The 19,764-nt window shown below is 41.1% G+C and overlaps 5 protein-coding genes across 5 annotated transcripts; all 5 read left to right on the top strand.

Annotated features, from left to right (window-relative positions):
* Positions 1-32: 32 nt before the first annotated feature.
* LOC105941173 (gap junction delta-3 protein) lies at positions 33-2,978 on the top strand. The gene is made up of 2 exons (XM_012922219.4): positions 33-176; positions 629-2,978. The coding sequence occupies exon 2, from the start codon at positions 711-713 to the stop codon at positions 1,569-1,571; it is 861 nt and encodes a 286-aa protein (XP_012777673.1). The 5' UTR covers positions 33-176; positions 629-710; the 3' UTR covers positions 1,572-2,978.
* An 843-nt stretch (positions 2,979-3,821) lies between these two features.
* LOC106675380 (gap junction delta-3 protein) lies at positions 3,822-4,889 on the top strand. The gene has a single exon (XM_014409738.3). The coding sequence runs from the start codon at positions 3,866-3,868 to the stop codon at positions 4,709-4,711; it is 846 nt and encodes a 281-aa protein (XP_014265224.2). The 5' UTR covers positions 3,822-3,865; the 3' UTR covers positions 4,712-4,889.
* A 3,053-nt stretch (positions 4,890-7,942) lies between these two features.
* Positions 7,943-9,725, top strand: LOC112435258 (gap junction delta-3 protein-like). Its single transcript, XM_024803557.2, has one exon. The coding sequence runs from the start codon at positions 8,109-8,111 to the stop codon at positions 8,973-8,975; it is 867 nt and encodes a 288-aa protein (XP_024659325.2). The 5' UTR covers positions 7,943-8,108; the 3' UTR covers positions 8,976-9,725.
* Positions 9,726-11,332: 1,607 nt separating this feature from the next.
* Positions 11,333-13,362, top strand: LOC111500851 (gap junction delta-3 protein-like). Its single transcript, XM_024803556.2, has 2 exons — positions 11,333-11,374; positions 12,346-13,362. The coding sequence occupies exon 2, from the start codon at positions 12,403-12,405 to the stop codon at positions 13,249-13,251; it is 849 nt and encodes a 282-aa protein (XP_024659324.2). The 5' UTR covers positions 11,333-11,374; positions 12,346-12,402; the 3' UTR covers positions 13,252-13,362.
* Positions 13,363-17,782: 4,420 nt separating this feature from the next.
* LOC111500850 (gap junction delta-3 protein-like) lies at positions 17,783-19,346 on the top strand. The gene is made up of 2 exons (XM_023153382.3): positions 17,783-17,820; positions 18,254-19,346. The coding sequence occupies exon 2, from the start codon at positions 18,467-18,469 to the stop codon at positions 19,316-19,318; it is 852 nt and encodes a 283-aa protein (XP_023009150.1). The 5' UTR covers positions 17,783-17,820; positions 18,254-18,466; the 3' UTR covers positions 19,319-19,346.
* The last annotated feature ends 418 nt before the right edge of the window (positions 19,347-19,764 follow it).

The raw sequence follows: 19,764 nt of genomic DNA, 5'->3' as shown, positions 1-19,764 counted from the left end.
GCTGCTCAGCTATGAAAAGCCACCCTACACACTTCTTGAGCTAATCTAAAATATTTGTAGAAGCAGTCCGCATGCCTAAGTGCATTTGTTATACACATGTGGTCATGGAAGTGATTGGAGCACATGATCCAATGATTTGGATTGGTACCTGCTTACTTGGGAAAACAAACATGACGGTAGGTCATGAGTCTCTGCATAGTAGATTAACACTGTCGTCAGACTATTTTATCTTGGCATCTCTGGCATCTCTGAAATGTAGGAGTTGGGTTTCAACCTGTCCATTAGCAAAGTTCAAATGTATGAAATGGAACCTTGGATCAGTCTTGAGGTTGGTTATTGTACTCTACAATGTTAGCTGGTTGTATTTTATGCTAACTGAAGGAGAAAAGAACTGAAAGGATATATTACAGGCTGTTGCTACAGTTTTTTTTCCTGAAGTGTTGTGCTTTATGTACTCTCTTTGCGGGTTCTTTGCGTCATTTTTGGTTTCAGCCCACTAAGACAGCCCACTGAGCAACTAAGGTGGATAAGCCTTGAAGCAACATTTAATCAGGTTTGATGGGTTCAGTTAAACCGTGAGTCACTGATTGGAGATTACAATAACAAGAATTCTGGTTTCATTTTTAAGACAAAGGCAGCATTTGCTCTGAGACGAACAGCTGAACAAGCCTCCAGACTTCCAAGAAGACAGACCTGACAGAGCTGCAGCCATGGGTGAGTGGGGCTTCATCGGTGGATTATTTAAAGACTTCCAGACCCATTTACCGATGCTGGGTCGTTTCTGGCTCGTCCTCGTTTTGGTGTTTAGGATACTAATCCTGGGAACTGTGGCCAGTGACATGTTTGAGGACGAGCAGGAGGAATTTACCTGTAACACCCTCCAGCCAGGATGTAAGCAGGTGTGTTACGATGAGGCTTTCCCCATCTCCCAGTACAGATTCTGGGTGTTTCATTTGATCCTCATCGCTACACCTTCTCTGCTTTACTTCGTGTATGTAACACATCAAGATCACAAGAGGGCCAACAGCTCCTCGTCGAGGAAAAGGAGCAGCAGGAAGAACAGAGAAGAAAAAACTTCCAAGGCGCTCTACATTATCACTGTGATCTTCCGCATACTGGCAGAAATCGGCTTCTTATTTGTCCAGTGGCGTCTCTATGGCTTTGAGGTGAAGGCCCATTTCCAATGTAGCCGTTCTCCCTGCCCCCTAACAGTGGAGTGCTTCACTTCCCGGCCTGCAGAGAAAACAATCTTCCTCCTCTTCTACTTTGCTGTAGGGGTAGTATCAGCATTTTCCAGCATTGTCGAGTTTCTCTACGTCTCTTGTAAGTGGTTTTGCTCAGACCAGGAGGACAGAATCTACCACTGTGACTGCGAGAATCTCCGCAACCACAAGCAAGAGGATACAGAGGAGAAATCAGGAGGAGAGACGATGTCAGTGAGCACGGCCAGCAGTGTGAGAATGAAGAAGGGATCAGTGAGAAGCAGCTCCAGTCGACAGAGCTCCAGCATCAGTCACAAGTACAAGAATCCAAGAGGAAAATATGTGAGCGCCTCGAGGCTTACATTGTGAGAGGACACATATGCTGCAATCACAGCATCCTCCTTTTTCTATCATAAATTTGTGACTACATTTCTAATTCCCTCTACATGTTTTCCTCTTCATGTGTATTGGCGACATCATGAAGAAACTTATGGGAAAATGACAAAACGAGCACAGACGATAAGAAGGACGCATGAGAGACATCATTGACTTGTTAGTTCTGCTGAATGACGAAAGTCTGCAAGCATTTTGACAGAAACATTTCCTGGAAAACACTTGACAAACTTCCTTACAGGTGATTGGTTTTTAGTCAATGTTGCCCTTTCGTAGCTGTCAGATTCATCAAACATAGAACCTCTAACCCAGCAGGGGATTCAGGCCATACCGAGACAAAAATAAGACCCAAGAAACCTTGAAAATGAGTACTATTTTTATATTTCTTGGAGAGCCACGCCTTGGTCCTACTGGTTCGACTTGCTCTTCTATCTTTTCCTTTCTCTTCTGCTTTCTCTCTCCCCTTTGTTTGTGTGAATGTTGGCATTTGGTTTTTGTGTTTCAGAAGTCAAGCCTCAACCTTACCTGCCCACACATTTCCAGACTGTGGCTAATTACTGTGTTGACTTTGCTGATTGCTTGTTGGCTTCTTAAGGCTGAGGAGTTCCTTCAGTTGACCCCAGGCTGTTGCACCACTCAGTGTAGCTTCGTTTGCATGCTACACTACCAGTGGGCGAGGACCCTCTGCCTATGGTGAAGAGAGAGAATGGCTTCCTGAGTGTTCTAGGCTTTATTAAACTGCCTCAAATAAATATACTTATATATTTCCGGTGCTTTTAACACCACTTTTAAGTCCACTTTGCCAAACTCTTTATTGACTTTCTGGTCCAGATCTAAAAGGAGAGTGTGCTGGAGCCGATGCTAAATGGCACAAAGAAGGTTTCTCCTCTCATCACAGACTATAAGGACTACTTCAGGGCATGCTCTGGATCAGGGCATCACTGAGCTCCTGGACAAACTGAGGTGCAACCTGACAGAATCAGATGGACTGAAACAAAATGACCCACATGTCAAATGTCAGTGTTTATCGTCCTCTTCCTTGCATGAACAAGGAGATACTAGTCCTGCTGGTGGATTAAAGACCTTCTACGACCCTCTCCACCTCTGCTAGACTAAGTAACTGGCTCCTGGAATCTCCTCCATGCTTCTGATCAGATATATTAACATTGTGCATGTGTGTGTCGAGAACAACTAAAAGAAGGAAGCGATACCTGTTCTGCATAAATGGGCTACGATTCAACCCAGTCGAGGCTTCGGCAGACAAGATTTTTAGCCACAACAAACGTCAACAATCGTGTGTTGTTTATTTGTTTGTTAATTTATTTCGATCATGTAAACAATATAAGGGTACATTTAGCAAAGAAAAGAAGAGAAAAAAAATACTATACAAATAAAGTTAATTTATTTCAATATTGCTTCATCTGTTCCGATTCAGTTACACATCGAAAAGGAGTGGGAAGAAGTACACACTCATTTAATCCCACCCCTTTGCCATAAGCTATCAGTCAATATATAGTCAGCTTCCTTACTGATATAATCTGTAGTAAAAATAGCAAACAGACTTCTGATAATATATACATCACATGACATTTTCGAAATAGAGACATTCACTGAATTTCAACATTTTTCCTTTCTTTATAATTCAAGAAAATCATATCTTTATAACTCTTTTTGAGCTGCTTTATGTTTAGATGTTGCTTCCACTCCATATTCAAACTGTTCCACAGCTTCAGTCTATGCACAGAAACACAAAAGCTTTTTCTTGTAGTACGTCCCTTCACAATTTTGAAGTTACAAATCAATGTTCAACCCATTTTATCTTGCCATCACTGTCATCTCTGGAACATAGCCGAGTCAGTATATTTCCTCCAGAGTCAATTTCAAAGAGTCAAAACCACGTATATATCCTAAAATAGAAAGAAATTTGGAGCAGTTGACTCTATAATGTTAGTGGGTAAGAGTTTCTTAAAGGCTCGTAAACTGCTGTTATTGTTTTATTTCTTTAATGATATTGTTGATAGTCTTTGCAGGTTCTTCTGTAATGTTTTATTTTTGGTTTAAGGCCGCTGGAGTATGAACTCAGTCAACACTTAGGATGGATAAGCTACCTTTGATCACTTTTATTGGGTACGGTCTCACTGTGAGTCATATATTGGAGATTATTATAACAAGAATTCTAGTTTCATTTTTAAAACAAAGGCAGCCTTTGCTCTGAGACAGACAGCTGAACAAGCCTCCAGACTTCCAAAAGGCCTGACAGAGCTGCAGCCATGGGTGAGTGGGACTTCATCGGTGGATTCTTTAAAGACCTCCAGACCGAGTCGCCGATGCTGGGTCGTTTCTGGCTCGTCCTCATGCTGGTGTTTAGGATAGTGATCCTGGGAACTGTGGCCAGTGACATGTTTGAGGACGAGCAGGAGGAATTTACCTGTAACACCCTCCAGCCAGGATGTAAGCAGGTGTGTTATGACTTAGCTTTCCCCATCTCCCAGTACAGATTCTGGGTGTTTCATATAGTCCTCATCGCTACACCTTCTCTGCTTTACCTTGTGTACGCCACACACCAGCATAACAAGAGTGCCAACCCCTCTCCATCGAAGAAAAGGAGCAGCAGGGAGAACAGAGAAGAAAAAGCTTTAAGGACACTCTACATTATCACTCTGATCTCCCGCATAGTGGCAGAAATCGGCTTCTTATTTGTCCAGTGGTATCTCTACGGCTTCAAGGTGGAGGCCCAGTTCCCATGTGACCGATTTCCCTGCCCCTACACGGTGGACTGCTTCACCTCCCGACCTGCAGAGAAAACAGTCTTCCTCCTCTTCTACTTTGCTGTAGGGGTGATATCAGCATTTTCCAGCGTTGTGGAGCTTCTCTATAGCTCTGGGAAGTGGTTTTGCTCAAATCAGAAGAAATTGGATCTGTATGACCAATGTGACTGCGAGAACCTCCACAACCTCAAGCAAGAGGAGACAGAGACGTCAGAAAGCACAGCCAGCAGTGCGAGAGCAAAGAAGGGATCAGTGAGAAGCAGCTACAGTCGAAAGGTCTACAGCAGTGGTCACAAGTGCAAAAGTCCACCAGGAAAATATGTGAGCACCTCGAGGCTTACATTGTGAGAGGACTGACTGCAATCACAGCAAGTGTGATTCAGAGTCTTTTCTATTTTAAACCTGTGACTACATCTCTAACTCCATTTCATTTGAAATGATTTCACTGTTGATGTGTTAAACAGTATTTACAGTGGGACACTTTACAAGGATTGTTTGGAAAATGAGCAAAGAAAACACTGATGATAAGAAGGATGCATGCAAGACGTTGTTGTTTAAATGATTAAAGGCTGTAAACAGTTCAGGAAGGAAATGTTTTTTGGACTACGCTTGATAAACTTGTTTAATGCTGATTGTTTTGTTCGTAACTGTGTCCCTTTTGTAGCTGCCAGAGGCAGAAACTCTAACTCAGCAGAGGATTCAGGTTGTACTGATAGGAAAAATAAGCACGGCAGCCTTTCAGACAAAATTTCTATTAATTTGACAGTTCCTGGTGAGCCACACTGACCGAATTTAGCTGTTTTTTTCTTGACTAGATCTCAAATCTTTCTTATTTTGCTCACCATCAATCAGCAGTATCAATAAAAAAATAAAAAAATAAATAATAAGCACATAGACTTATTTTGGAAAGGTCAGCTTTCCAAGGTCAAAGCTGACCTTCAAAACATTTGAGCTGAATTTATTTTAAAATTGCTGAATGTTTGGTGAAAAAAAAAAAGAGTTGAATGAGCAGAAATATAAACATGTTAAAAGCAAAAATTCACAGAGATGAAGTTTCAACGTTGGAAAGTAGTTGAATATTTTTTTAAATGTACCTGACTAGAATAGATACAAACAATAAAGATTTTGATCTCAATACTGTGAATAAATCATCAAAGTTTTAATAAAACCCTTGCACTTGTTTTTACAAATTACCTCGGACTAGCTTAGCACAGTTTAGAAACATAATGTACATAAAGAGATTAACCAAGTGCACAAGAACTGCAATCAGAGCTGTTTATGAACTGCAGAATTTACACTGTATGGGAGCGGAAGTGTTTGCTAAAGGACATTAATGTTTCTACCAACAATGGTAGCACACTTAATAAAAGTGGCAGAACAGGAGTAGCTCAAGAAAAAAAAATTAAATACACCACATCCCAAAAAGGTGATTCTGTTCATCTGGATGTAGTGTTTTTGGTGGGAGAAACATTTTGTCACATATCCGAGGGACTTCTTCAGTCTCAGCTGACTGCAGGCTTGCCGACTTTATAAACAGTACATTTGCATAATGACTATAATTAGCACCGCTGACAAACAATGGGCTGTGAGATCAGTTCCTTGACCATTAATATGGAAATTGTCATGTCGATTGATCAAAAACCACCAATCAAAGACCAATGATCCAAGACCATGAGTACCATTCACAGAGTTGGGGAATGGCTGCAATCACACAATTATAAGATGGTGAAAGATGTACCCTTAGGCCCCCTCTTCTATTCAGAGATGGTCTTTCCCTTTTCATGTACATGGACTCCTTGAATCCTCAATCAAACCAGCGTTCCTCCCTGTCCAGGATGTGTACATCCTCATCATTGAAAGAGTGTCCACTGGCCTGTAGGTGTAAATAGACTGCAGAGTCCTGACCTGGTGAGGTAGCTCTACTGTGTTGTGCCATCCCCTTGAGCAGAGATTGTTCGGTTTCCCTGATGTATAAATCACAGCAATCCTCCTGCTACTTAACAGCGTACACTACATTATTCTGTTTGTGTCGGGAGAACCGATCCTTGGGGTGGACCAATTTTTGGCGCCGTATGTTTTGAGGTTTAAAAGCCACAGTGTTTAGAGAAAATGCGTCTCAGCTGTTCCTATACTCCTGACACATAAGGGATCACTAAGATTTTTTGCTTAGGCAGCAGTTAATCTCTCCTGGACTGCCTGAAGCATTCTTTAGGTGCCTTCCCAGCGTTTCTCCCACTGATCAGCTTTTTGGGAACTCCTTAACTGGATTATAAAGCATGCATCAAGATATATTGCACATCATAAATCTAGCCTTAAATAAGATAAGGTAAACTTCAATGTTCAGTTATGCATTTTAACAGGTCAGTAATGCATCAACACTAATCCTGGTCAGTCTTCCCAGAATGACCATCTTATGATGAACCATGTCAACAAGGCAGAACCATGGCAGACATTCTGCTGCCCTCTACTGTCCAAAGTGATACACATCGACTTGAAACACCAAACTAGAAGGACATGTTATAAATCATACCAGCACAAAAACAGAGTGAAATGTACAGAAACACAAGCATATGCTGCATAATTAATTCACAAAAGTGACAGCATATTTGTGTGGGTCACAGTGGCGTGGACAGTGCCAGCCTTCCATGCCCCATGCTCAGATCACCAGGCACTTTACAAACTACATGACCTCTAAATACGCTTGTTTTTACGGTTTGTGTGATTGAGTGGCAGCCTAGCATAAAATAACCTTCAAATTACCATTAAAAATATATATAAGTTACAAGTGTTAGAACCACAGAATGCTAGTGTGATGAGTTTGAGAAACTCAGCGTAAAACCAAAGAGGCTCAACCAAAGAAACCAGCTGCATTCAAGAGGAAGGCTGCAGGTATCAACACAAAGCTGTTCGGCTCAATTAGAGCTATGTGCTTTTTTATAACGCAGATGTTGGTTTGGTCTTATAACAGTCACATGTAGATTTGAACACAGCTGTTAAAAAGGAAAAAAAGAGAGTACAGAAACCTTTGATTACAAGAAAAAAAAATCCCTCAGTGACGACTGATAGTAGCTCATCAAATAACCTCATATAACGCCATATCGAGACGATTGCTGGCGCCAAGGTCAGTTTTTATACTGAACTCTGAAAGATGGTTTCGTTTTATGTGTTATATGATAAGATAAACTTTACTGATTCCATCTCATCTTTGCATGTGAAGGTGGACCAAAACAGCTGTGGAAAAACACTACAGTACAACAAAGAACACAAGCAGGCTGGGGATTTAAATAGACACATGATATAAAGAGGGAGATGGAAAACGCCAGGGTATGACACACAGCTGAAATCAATCAATGATAATGAGACAGAGGATGTCCAACTAAATACTAGACACAAAGACAAAGGCTAGAGAACACCAGTGACGCCAAAGATCATGATGCCTGTGAAGGCTGCTGTTATTGTTTTATTTCTTTAATCAGATACTTGAGTTGCTGTCTTTGCAGGTTCTTATGTGATGTTTCATTTTTTATTTCAGGCCACTGGAGTATGAACTCAATCAACCCTTAGGATGGATAAGCTACCTTTGATCACTTTTATTGGGTACAGTCTCACTGTGAGTCATATATTGGAGATTATTATATCAAGAATTCTAGTTTCATTTTTAAAACAAAGGCAGCCTTTGCTCTGAGACAAACAGGTGAACAAGCCTCCAGACTTCCAAGAAGACAGACCTGACAGTGCTGCAGTCATGGGTGAGTGGGGCTTCATCGGTGGATTCTTCGATATCCTCCAGACCGAGTCGCCGATGCTGGGTCGTTTCTGGCTCGTCCTCATGCTGGTGTTTAGGATAGTGATCCTGGGAACTGTGGCCAGTGACATGTTTGAGGACGAGCAGGAGGAATTTACCTGTAACACCCTCCAGCCAGGATGTAAGCAGGTGTGTTATGACTTAGCTTTCCCCATCTCCCAGTACAGATTCTGGGTGTTTCATATAGTCCTCATCGCTACACCTTCTCTGCTTTACCTCGTGTACGCCACACACCAACATAACAAGAGTGCCAACCCCTCTCCATCGAAGAAAAGGAGCAGCAGGGAGAACAGAGAAGAAAAAGCTTTAAGGACACTCTACATTATCACTCTGATCTCCCGCATAGTGGCAGAAATCGGCTTCTTATTTGTCCAGTGGTATCTCTACGGCTTCAAGGTGGAGGCCCAGTTCCCATGTGACCGATTTCCCTGCCCCTACACGGTGGACTGCTTCACCTCCCGACCTGCAGAGAAAACAGTCTTCCTCCTCTTCTACTTTGCTGTAGGGGTGATATCAGCATTTTCCAGCGTTGTGGAGCTTCTCTATAGCTCTGGGAAGTGGTTTTGCTCAAATCAGAAGAAATTGGATCTGTATGACCAATGTGACTGCGAGAACCTCCACAACCTCAAGCAAGAGGAGACAGAGGAGAAAGCGTCAGTAAAGATGACGTCAGAAAGCACAGCCAGCAGTGCGAGAGCAAAGAAGGGATCAGTGAGAAGCAGCTACAGTCGAAAGGTCTACAGCAGTGGTCACAAGTGCAAAAGTCCACCAGGAAAATATGTGAGCGCCTCGAGGCTTACATTGTGAGAGGACTGACTGCAATCACAGCAAGTGTGATTCAGAGTCTTTTCTATTTTAAACCTGTGACTACATCTCTAACTCCATTTCATTTGAAATGATTTCACTGCTGATGTGTTAAACAGTATTTACAGTGGGACACTTTACAAGGATTGTTTGGAAAATGAGCAAAGAAAACACTGATGATAAGAAGGATGCATGCAAGACGTTGTTGTTTAAATGATTAAAGGCTGTAAACAGTTCAGGAAGGAAATGTTTTTTGGACTACGCTTGATAAACTTGTTTAATGCTGATTGTTTTGTTCGTAACTGTGTCCCTTTTGTAGCTGCCAGAGGCAGAAACTCTAACTCAGCAGAGGATTCAGGTTGTACTGATAGGAAAAATAAGCACGGCAGCCTTTTAGAGAAAATGAATATTATTCTTGTAGTTCCTGGTGAGCCACACTGACTGAATTTTCTTGTACTGGGTTTCAATTCTTTCTTATTTTGCAGTATATCTGATGATGGCCATCATTGTTTTGGGCCAGAATTTTGTTGCAATCAACAACCTGAATCAGATTATGACCTCACTGGTGCATTGGTCGCTTTAGGTACCCATCCATTTAAAGGTAGATTGGAGGTTTATCCAGCTTGGGCGTTAACTGACTTCATATTCCGGTTGCCCGGAATCAAAAATGAAACACTGCATTAGAACACGTAGAGATATCAATTCTATGATATCACTAAAGTAATAAAACATTAACAGCAGCGTATAATACATACCTGCTTCTTTATCTTCTTACAAATTGTAAGAAACAGTTATAGGCTAACACTGTATACACTGTGTATACTGATGCAGGTTTCTCTCCATTTTAGGATTTATAAATACCCACTGCCCACTTCTTTCTGTCATTTAATGGTCGGGCATTGTACAGCTACAAGCATTTCACCCCCATGTCATACTGTGTATGGTTGTGTGTGTGTGTGACAAATAAAATTTGAATTTATTTGAATTTGCAGTATTCTCCTGTACTAGGTGTTGCCACTCAGGAGAAGTCAAAATTTCTCAAACTATTGTAGCATATTGTAGCATATCCTCTGTATAATCTGTGAATATCTAAGTTTCTCTACTGACTGATTAAAACATCATTAAAAAACAACAATGCTAACCCGGCCAGTGGCAGAAATGGCGGCTAGCAACAGCGGACGTGACTTTGTCGTACGGTATGGTCCTCATGATCCTGTAAAAGTTATTAAAAAGGAGAGGACACATGCTACCTTTTGCCTGGTTAGCCTTGCCAGAGTCTTTGCTTTCTTTGTTACGTAATTCATCCACATGGTTTCTATTACTTTTGTTAACCATTTTTATGAATTAGCTCAGGTTAGCTTAGCATATTTTACAAGCATAACACACAACAACATTTGAAACAAAAGAAACTAATCAGGGATATTTTCTGTGCTTCTGGACACATTACTGACCTTAGAAAAATCAGAAATAATGAGCAGAAGAAACATGCCGATGTTAGCCTGATCAGTCTTGCTAGGATAGCGATCTCATGACACCAACGGAAACAAGGCAGACCTATAGTAGGCATTCTGCTGCCCTCTGCTGTCCATAGTGGTACACACTGACTTGAAACACCAGACTTGTACGGCTTTATAAATCATACCAGCATGCAAACAGAGTGAAATGCACAGAAACACATGTATATACTGTATAATGAATTCACAAATGGACTGTGCCAGCCCTCCTGCTCTTCACCTCGTTCAGGTCAACAGGCGCTTTATAAAATACATGCCCTCTAAAGGTGGTGTTCATAAAGTTTGTGTGACTGAATGGCAAACAATTTAGTATTTGTCATGTCCTCTGCTGACAGTATGGTTAATTTTAACTTTTGTTGGAAACTAACTATAAATCAGTGTTCTGCACTTGGACAATTCGGCCGCTAAAGCTGCAGATATCTTGCACTACTTACTTCGCCTACCATGTTTTCTCAACTGTGGAAAACCTGCTTAAGAATAACTGTAACAAGAACACTCCTATCACCCTCACTGTGCTGATGCGTGGTGTTGAAGGCATTCACACAGGCTGGACCACAAAGATTCCCAACTGCAAAATATGTGAGACTATTAGTAACATCCACTGTGTGCTCGACAGAGGACCCTCTGCCCATGTTGACGACAGAGAACGGCTTCTCTTGTTTTAAGCTTATTTCCTCTTAGCTTCTCGAAATGTGTTGTGCAATCCGCTTGTTTATGTTAATTGTACAGTAAGTTGGAAGTCGTGTCACGGGTTGATTGTGGGCTGTTTCATGTAACCTGTTAAATATGTTGCTTCTGGGTAATATTCATGTTGAATGTAGAGGGAGGAGCAGCCAACATTCGATGCGCTGGGTGTCATGACGACACAGCACTCAGAAATATCTACATGTAAGTAATGTTTTATTATCAAGGAGTATCTGGAGAATGTTGTGACTGTATTAAGGATGTAATGTAGAGGATGAGAGAGGATTAGCAAGAAGCAAGGGAGGGAAGCTATGAAGAGGATGAAGAGTGGAAACGTCGTTAGTCTAGATGACATACTTGTGTAGAGAGGGGAATGGAGTTTTAAACAGGTTTGGACACGTGAGAGGACGACTGAGGAACAGAGAAGGTTGATTGTTTTTCCCTGATTGGTTATACCTCAAAAGTAGATGATATATAACTTAAAAGGTTTTTTTTTTTTCAATTAACTACTACTTAAGTACTCAGTAATTAAGTTCTGATCAAATTTAGACAAATGCCATATCCAGGGTCACAAAAGAAATATTTTTAATCTAACAACTTAAAACCAAAAACAAAAAATGAGTTTTGATTCTGGTTCTTGTTGACTAAAATAAGAAACTACATGTATAATTTTTATATTTAACAAAACATGTTATGCTGTGATCAGGAAACATGTTGGTACAACTTTAAAGATATTCTTCTGTCCAGTAAAGGAAACTTTTTTTAAAAATACTAATCAAGATTTTGTCTTTCTTAAATAAACAAATACAAAAAGAAAATCTATGCTCAACCTGTTTTGTCTTGGCAGAACAGACATCTCTAAATCATAGGTGAGTAGTTCAACCAGTCAGTATAAGACACATTTTCAAATCCTACATTTGAGACAACACTGCATCGGTAGACTCCAGACTATTAGCTTGTTAGTTTCTTACAATTTCTTTGAGCTGATGTGTTAACTAAAGGCAACAGAAATTGAGAATTATTGTAGGCTTTTAGTTAAGCCCACAGGACTCAGTCAGCACCTAAGACGCAAATATCCTGAGCCCACTTTTGACCAGATTTGGTTTCACTTTGAGTGAAAGTCATGGATTGGAGATTATGATAACAAGCATTCTGGTTTCATTCTTAAATCAAAGGTGGCGAATCTGAGACGGATCGGAGAACAAACCTCTGGACCTGACAGTGCTGCAGTCATGGGTGAGTGGGGCTTCATCGGTGGATTCTTCGATGCCCTCCAGACACACTCGCCGATGCTGGGTCGTTTCTGGCTCGTCCTCGTGCTGGTGTTTAGGATAGTTATCTTGGAAACCGTGGCCAGTGACATGTTTGAGGACGAGCAGGAGGAATTTACCTGTAACACCCTCCAGCCAGGATGTAAGCAGGTGTGTTATGACTTAGCTTTCCCCATCTCCCAGTACAGATTCTGGGTGTTTCATATAGTCCTCATCGCTACACCTCCTCTGCTTTACCTCATATATGCAACACATCAGCATCACAAGAGAGCCAACCGCTCCTCGTCGAGGAAAAAGACCAGCAGGGAGAACAGAGAAGAAAAAACTTTAAGGGCACTCTACATTATCACTCTGATCTTCCGCATAATGGCAGAAATTGGCTTTTTATTTGTCCAGTGGCGCCTCTACGGCTTCAAGGTGGAGGCCCATTTTCCATGTAGTCGTTCTCCCTGCCCCCTGACAGTGGAGTGCTTCACTTCTCGACCTGCAGAGAAAACAATCTTCCTCCTCTTCTACTTTGCTGTAGGGGTAGTATCAGCATTTTCCAGCATTGTGGAGCTTCTCTACAGCTCTAGGAAGTGGTTTTGCTCAAATCAAAAGCACTTAGAACTAGATGACCACTGTGACTGCGAGAACCTCCTCAACCACAAGCCAGAGAAGACAGAGGAGAAACCAGGAGAAAAGACAAGCAGTGTGCAAGTGAAGAAGGAATCAGTGACAAGCACCTCCAGTCGAAAGGCCTCCAACACTGGGAACAGGACCAAGAGTCCAAGAGGAAAATATGTGAGTGGCTCGAGGCTTACAGTGTGAGAGGACTCTGAATCACACATGCTGCTATCACTGCATCCTCTCTTTCTATTATAAATTTGTGACACATTTCTAATTCCTTCGTGCTGCTTCACTTAAAATTGAAATGATGAATAATTTCACAGTTAAGGAGTTTTTCCATGGAACATATCACAAGGAAATGCTTAAGATCAGGAAATGAGCAAATGCAACAAAATGATAAGACGAATGCGATGCATTGTTGACTTGTTGACATTGTTCTGGTAAATGATAAAATGCTGTAAACAGTTCAAGGAGGAAACGTTTTCTGGATTACACTTGATAAACTTGTTTAACGCTGTTTTTTGGGACCTATTGCCCTTTTGTAGCTGGACAGAGGCAGGAACTCTAACTCAGTTTTCTGGCTTTGTATCTTCTCTGGCAAGTTAGCTGCTAACAGAGAGATAGCTTATTTTTTAATGAATGACTTCAGACTAGCTTAACACATTTTCCAAAATAATAAATAAAAACATCTTAAAGAGAAGAAATTAATCAGGGGCGCTGCAACTGTACACATAGCTTTACACTTTACAGGAACAGGAGTGTTTGCTAGTGGTACCCACACCTGTAGTTCAAGTAAAAAAGTGAAATCCATTACACATCTGTGTGAAATAATATTGGGTAAATTTCAGAGGTCATTTAAGCATATTTATTTGCTTCTGGACACATTCCTGACCTGTAAAATCGGACACATAATATAATAGTGGAATACACTGACTTGAAACACCAAACATGCAGGACTTGAGACACTCAAACCACCTACACTTAATTAGTATGAAATGTAATTTTTTTTTAAATGCATATATAACAAAAATAATTTAATAAAGTAATTACATATTTGTGTGTGTCACACTGACAGGGATTCTGCCAGCCCTTCACCATGCTCAGGTCAGCAGGAACTTTATAAACTACATGTCCGTGAAGGTTCTCAGTCATCCAGGTCATCATAGTCTAAGGAGCCTTGAAAGAAAAGTGCCTGGACTTCTTTTATGTTGCTTGAAGACATTTCACCTCTTATCCTGTCATGGTCCTGGGTCAAGCGACCCAGTATTTGAGTTTCATGTATCTTTTGTATTCATTTGCACCTAGCTTAGTTCACCTAGTTAATTTCTAGATTGCAGTTTAGTTTTGTTCCTTAGTTGTTTATGTCATCTCCCCCTGTACTAAGTCTCCCTGGTTCATGCGTCATGTCTGCGTGGTTATGTTTAGTTCTTGTCATGTCTAATCTCCATGTTTCCCGTTTTACTTTGAAAGTCTGTATTCATTGTCAGCGTATTCAGTTTCACTTCTCCTGTCCTGTCGTTAGGTTCATGTGTGTCAGCTGTGCTCCCATGTGTGGCCACTTCCCCTGATCATCCCTCATGTGTATTTAGTCTCTGTGTTTCATGTAGTCTGTGTCGCGTCGTCTGTGTTCCCACCCTCCATGTCGTCACAGCCAGTCTTAGTATTCATAGTTATGGTTTCCTGTGTCTTCATAGTTTTTCCTAGTTTTACTTTCCCAGTTTAGTCATAGTTTAGTTTGTCACTGCGTTTCTGCCTTGTCTGCACTCCTTGTCATCAGCCACAATAAAGGCTCGCTTTCAGTTAAGTTTACTCCAGTCTACTCTCGTGTGTTCGCACCTGGGTCCACCACACACACCACCGCACGGTCTGCCTCCTCAGATCGTGACATATCCGAGAAGCTTCTTCAGTTCTTGGGTCAAATGGTGGAGAGTCCCAGATTTAAGCCCTGTGGGAGTGTCCCCCCAAAGGGACATGGAGCCCCTAATGATCCTCTACCTAATCACATGGGCCAAGGTGTGAAAATGGGTGTAGGTCACAATCATCCAAGATTTTGGGTGAACTCATTGTGGAACCTAACCCCTTCCCAAGGCGTCTGGGAAGGGATCTCAAAACTCGATTACCGATGGCTGACAGTTGGTGTCATAAACCACCGCCTCTGTTCAAAAAGGGGCGTTCACAGTGGACATAGATGGCTTCTTTCACTCCTCTTTCAAACAATCTGTCTTCTCTGTCCAAAATCTTTTGGACAGAGAGGACAGACGCCTTAACGCCCACTCACATCCTGGGCCTTCTGACCTAAGGAAATCACATGATAGGAGCTAGGTTCCACAATGAGTTCACCCAAAATCTTGGCTGACTGTGACCTAAACCCTTTTTCACACCTTGGCTCATGTGATTAGGTAGAGGATCGTTAGAGGCTCCATGTCCCTTTGGGGGGACACTCCCACAGGGCTTAAATCTGGGACTCTCCACCATTTGACTTTAGAACTGAAGAAGCTTCTTGGATGAGAGGTGAAACGTCTTCAAGCAACTTATAGAAGTCCAGACGCTTTTCTTTTCAAGATTTGCCGGTTTTGTAGGTATATTAAACTGACTTTAATAAATATACACTTATTCATTTGTTGTACTTCTTAGACCATTTTGATGGAGACAGTTATTAACCTCTGTGTGGCAGGCAAGGTAGAACCTACACACAGGACTTGGAGACAGGGGAATAAACTAAAGGAGACAGCTTCATTTGCTGTAACAAGAAACTGTAAAACAAAAAATACAAAAATGCAGGCCAGGAGGAAACCAGGAAACTGTAAAACTCGGAACTTGAAACTAGGGATAAACAAAGGAAACACGGCAAATTGGGATGATGTGACAACAAGCAGAGGTAGACTGAGTAGAGTTAGAATTTCGTTCAGGATAACGAGAGGATGGGCAACAGAAGGGAACACAGCTAGAACTAATGCAAACTAAAGAGACAGAGAAAGGAACACTGAACAAGACACACACGAGATGAGGTACTGTCAAAATAAAACAGGAAGTGACACACACTGAGTCAAAGACAATGAAATGTGAATTTGGGGACAAGACTGACTAAATACAGAGGCGAGCATGAGGGACACAGGGAAGGAAACCAAGATACAAGAGAACATCACACTGCGCTTTGTGGTCAAGATGACAGAAGAGAAGCTGAGGGAGGCTGAGGCCGCCGGCCTCCATAAAGTCTTCAAGCTTCAGAGCTCCCTCACCTGCAACTCTGTGGTAACGATTGCCACTTATTTGCACACATTCACAGCAGGATGAATAAAGTCTTTGGGTGCTTTTCTGTGAAATCCCAAGAATTTATTTACATATTTACAAACCATATGAAACGTCAACATTTTTCCATTTGTTTTTCAAGTTCTATTTAGCCATGTGGTCAGCCAGAAAAAGTATGAGTCTGTGCAGGATATCCTCAAAAATGTCTTTGACTTACAGATGAAGTAATTTGTGCTGAGAGGACAGGTTGGCAGGCGTCCTGGGAGCAGAGAGTGCCAAGGTTTAAATGGTTTTTATGTTTGTTTTTTCTCCATATCCAGTCATAAGTGCATCTTGTTATTCACATATGAAAGTACAACTGTAGTGTCCCTGTAGCACAGTCATATAAATATTGCTACATATGTTTTGCAAATTTTAGTTTGCATACTTTCAACAACATGATAGAAACTGCAGAGTCCTGCACTGGTATGCTGTTGGACTGTGGGAAACCAGGTGCTTAGTCTTGCACGGTTATTAGAGCATATCACAGCACTCAAAAGCATTGACTGTCATAAATAAGTTATGACGTCAGTAAAATAACAAATTGCAATTTAGATTTTTGTTAAAGTTCACAAAGAAACACATTGCTTATGTGCAGCAGCATTAAAGATGTGCAAGCAGACCGTTCTTCACTTCAAAACAGCTACCAAAAATTATAAATTATGTGTTTTGTTTGATGAATTTTAAGAGAAGATAAAGGTTATGTTACAATACACACAACCTATAAGAAGATGGCTTAGATAATTGGAAAGACTCAGTAAGTTAAAACTAACTAAAATAAAGGGACTCTGTTCTATAATCCACTTGTTAGTGTTTCGCCTTTACCTGTAAATATTTTTTGGCTGGTCATGTTATACCTTTAAAAAACACAATTTTGACTTGCTTACATTAATTATATGGTTTATTTGAAGTTGTGTTGCTATTACTGTGTTACTATTGTGTCCTGTTTCATGTCACTTGCCACATATTTTGCCTCCAAAATCAGAGCTCTGTAGAAATATTTAAATATTTACGTAGGGGGAAACAAGTAATATTTTGTTGTAACTTCAGCAGACAGCACAGCTCGAGTTTCATACCATTAACATGTTTGTTTTAAACCTTAAACTTCTTTTAAAAGCTTGTCAATGCAAAACTACTGGAACATTTCTATAGCTAACAAAGCCTGAACTGAAAACCTATGAGCTCTTTTGATTTTGGTGATAGCTGACTAAATGAAGAGGAAAAACATTCCCAATTTTTTCTTTTTACATGCAGCCTCTCATGCGGTTACCAGGGAAACTGGTGGACCAACTTAAAAGAGATATTTCCTGCCATTTAGGAAATGCTCATCAAGAGTTTGCCTTTCTTGGATAAACACCTTCTGTCTGGGGCTGGATGGACACTGATTAGGACGTAGCAGGAATTTCCTGACAACTGTTGCCGCCCTTTCAATCATAAGTGCCAGCCAGCCTGAGGAACATGGCACTTTGGAGAGAGCTAAGGGTGAGTACACTATAAGATCGTGTGGGCATGAGAATTGACCATTTTTTATCTGGTTTATCTGAGCTTATACATGGTAGGAGAATTTTAAGGCTTTTTAAGGGGTGTAGGTCATTCATTTGTCTAGATACTGCAGATTAAATCCTAAATCAAATGTGTGCTCGACCTTTTTTATTGTGGCAGCACATGTGTCTCTGACTGAGCAGTTCAACCAGCCTGTATATGTCAATGAGAGTCAGCCTTTAGTAATCAAAATCATTTACAAATCCTGTATTCTGCAAAACTGCATTATTATACTCTACAATTTAAGTTTGTCAGCTTCCTAGTTCTTTGAAATATTACGCTAACTGAAAGCAAAAGAAATATAGAGATTTATTGTGGGCTGGTGATATTGTTTGATTCCTTTAGTGATGTCCTTGAATTATTGTCTTTGCAGGAATATGAACTCAATCAACCTAAAGTGCAAAAACTATGAACCCACTTCTTTTGATCACTTTTATTGGGTTTAGTTTCACTGTGAGTCATATATGGGAGATTATAACAAGAATTTTAGTTTAGTGTTTTTAAACAAAGGCAGCCTTTGCTCTGAGACAGACAGGTGAACAAGCCTCCAGACTTAAAAGAAGCCAGACCTGACAGTGCTGCAGTCATGGGTGAGTGGGGCTTCATCGGTGGATTCTTCGATGCCCTCCAGACTGAGTCGCCGATGCTGGGTCGTTTCTGGCTCTTCCTCATGCTGGTGTTTAGGATAGTGATCCTGGGAACTGTGGCCAGTGACATGTTTGAGGACGAGCAGGCGGAATTTATCTGTAACACCCTCCAGCCAGGATGTAAGCAGGTGTGTTATGACTTAGCTTTCCCCATCTCCCAGTACAGATTCTGGGTGTTTCATATAGTCCTCATTGCTACACCTTCTCTGCTTTTCCTCGTGTACGCCACACACCAGCATAAAAAGAGTGCTAATCCCCCCCCATCGAGTAAAAGGTGGAGCAGCGAGAACAGAGAAGAAAAAGCTTTAAGGAGGCTTTACATTATCACTGTGATCTTCCGCTTGGTGGCAGAAATTGTCTTTCTATTTACCCAGTGGTATCTCTACGGCTTTGAGGTAAAAGCCTATTTTGAATGTAGTCGTTCTCCCTGCCCCCTGACAGTGAAGTGCTACACCTCCCGGCCTGCAGAGAAGACAATCTTTCTCTTCTTCTACTTTATTGTAGGGGTGATATCAGCATTTTCCAGCTTTTTTGAGCTTCTTTACAGCTCTCGAAAGTGGTTTTGCTCAAACGACGAGGACAAAATCTACTACTGTGACTGCGAGAACCTCCACAACCTCGAGAAAGAGGAGACACAGGAGAAATCGGGAGGAAATACGTTGTCAGAGAGCACAGCCAGCAGTGTGAAAGTGAAGAAGGGATCAGTGAGAAGCAGCTCCGGTCGAAAGGTCTATTGCAAGTGCAAGAGTCCAAGAGGAAAATATGTGAGAAGGAAGATGCTTATGGTGTGAGATGACTCTGCAGTAGCACATGCTGCAATCAAAGCATCCTCTATTTTCTATTTTAAACTCACAGCAACATTTCTAATTCCATTTCACTTGAAAGAATTTCCCTTTTTAGGAGTTTTTACACACTTCAAAAAAAAATGCATGGAAGCTAACCCATCAAATTTCAGGAAATGAGTAAAGACAACACAGATGATAAGAAGGACAAGAAGGATGCATGTGAGACATTGTTGACTTGTTCGTTCTGGTGACTGATTAAAGGCTTAAAGGAGAACTTTCTGGAATTCACTTGATAACACTTGTTAAGACTGATTGCATTTTGTGTTTGTGTTGTTCCCACTTTAAAGGACAAATCCGCCCTGAGGCAGCGTGTGAAGATTAATTTATTTAAGCAGATCTGGAAAGTGAAGTAAGGCTTTGTAAATGGAGGCATCTGTCTCTATCCAATCTGT

The sequence above is a fragment of the Maylandia zebra genome, linkage group LG8, assembly GCF_041146795.1.
Source record: "Maylandia zebra isolate NMK-2024a linkage group LG8, Mzebra_GT3a, whole genome shotgun sequence".
NCBI classification, from domain to species: Eukaryota; Metazoa; Chordata; class Actinopteri; order Cichliformes; family Cichlidae; genus Maylandia; species Maylandia zebra.
The sequence above is the reverse complement of the archived record's forward strand: the minus strand, read 5'-3'. Positions and strand labels throughout refer to the sequence as shown.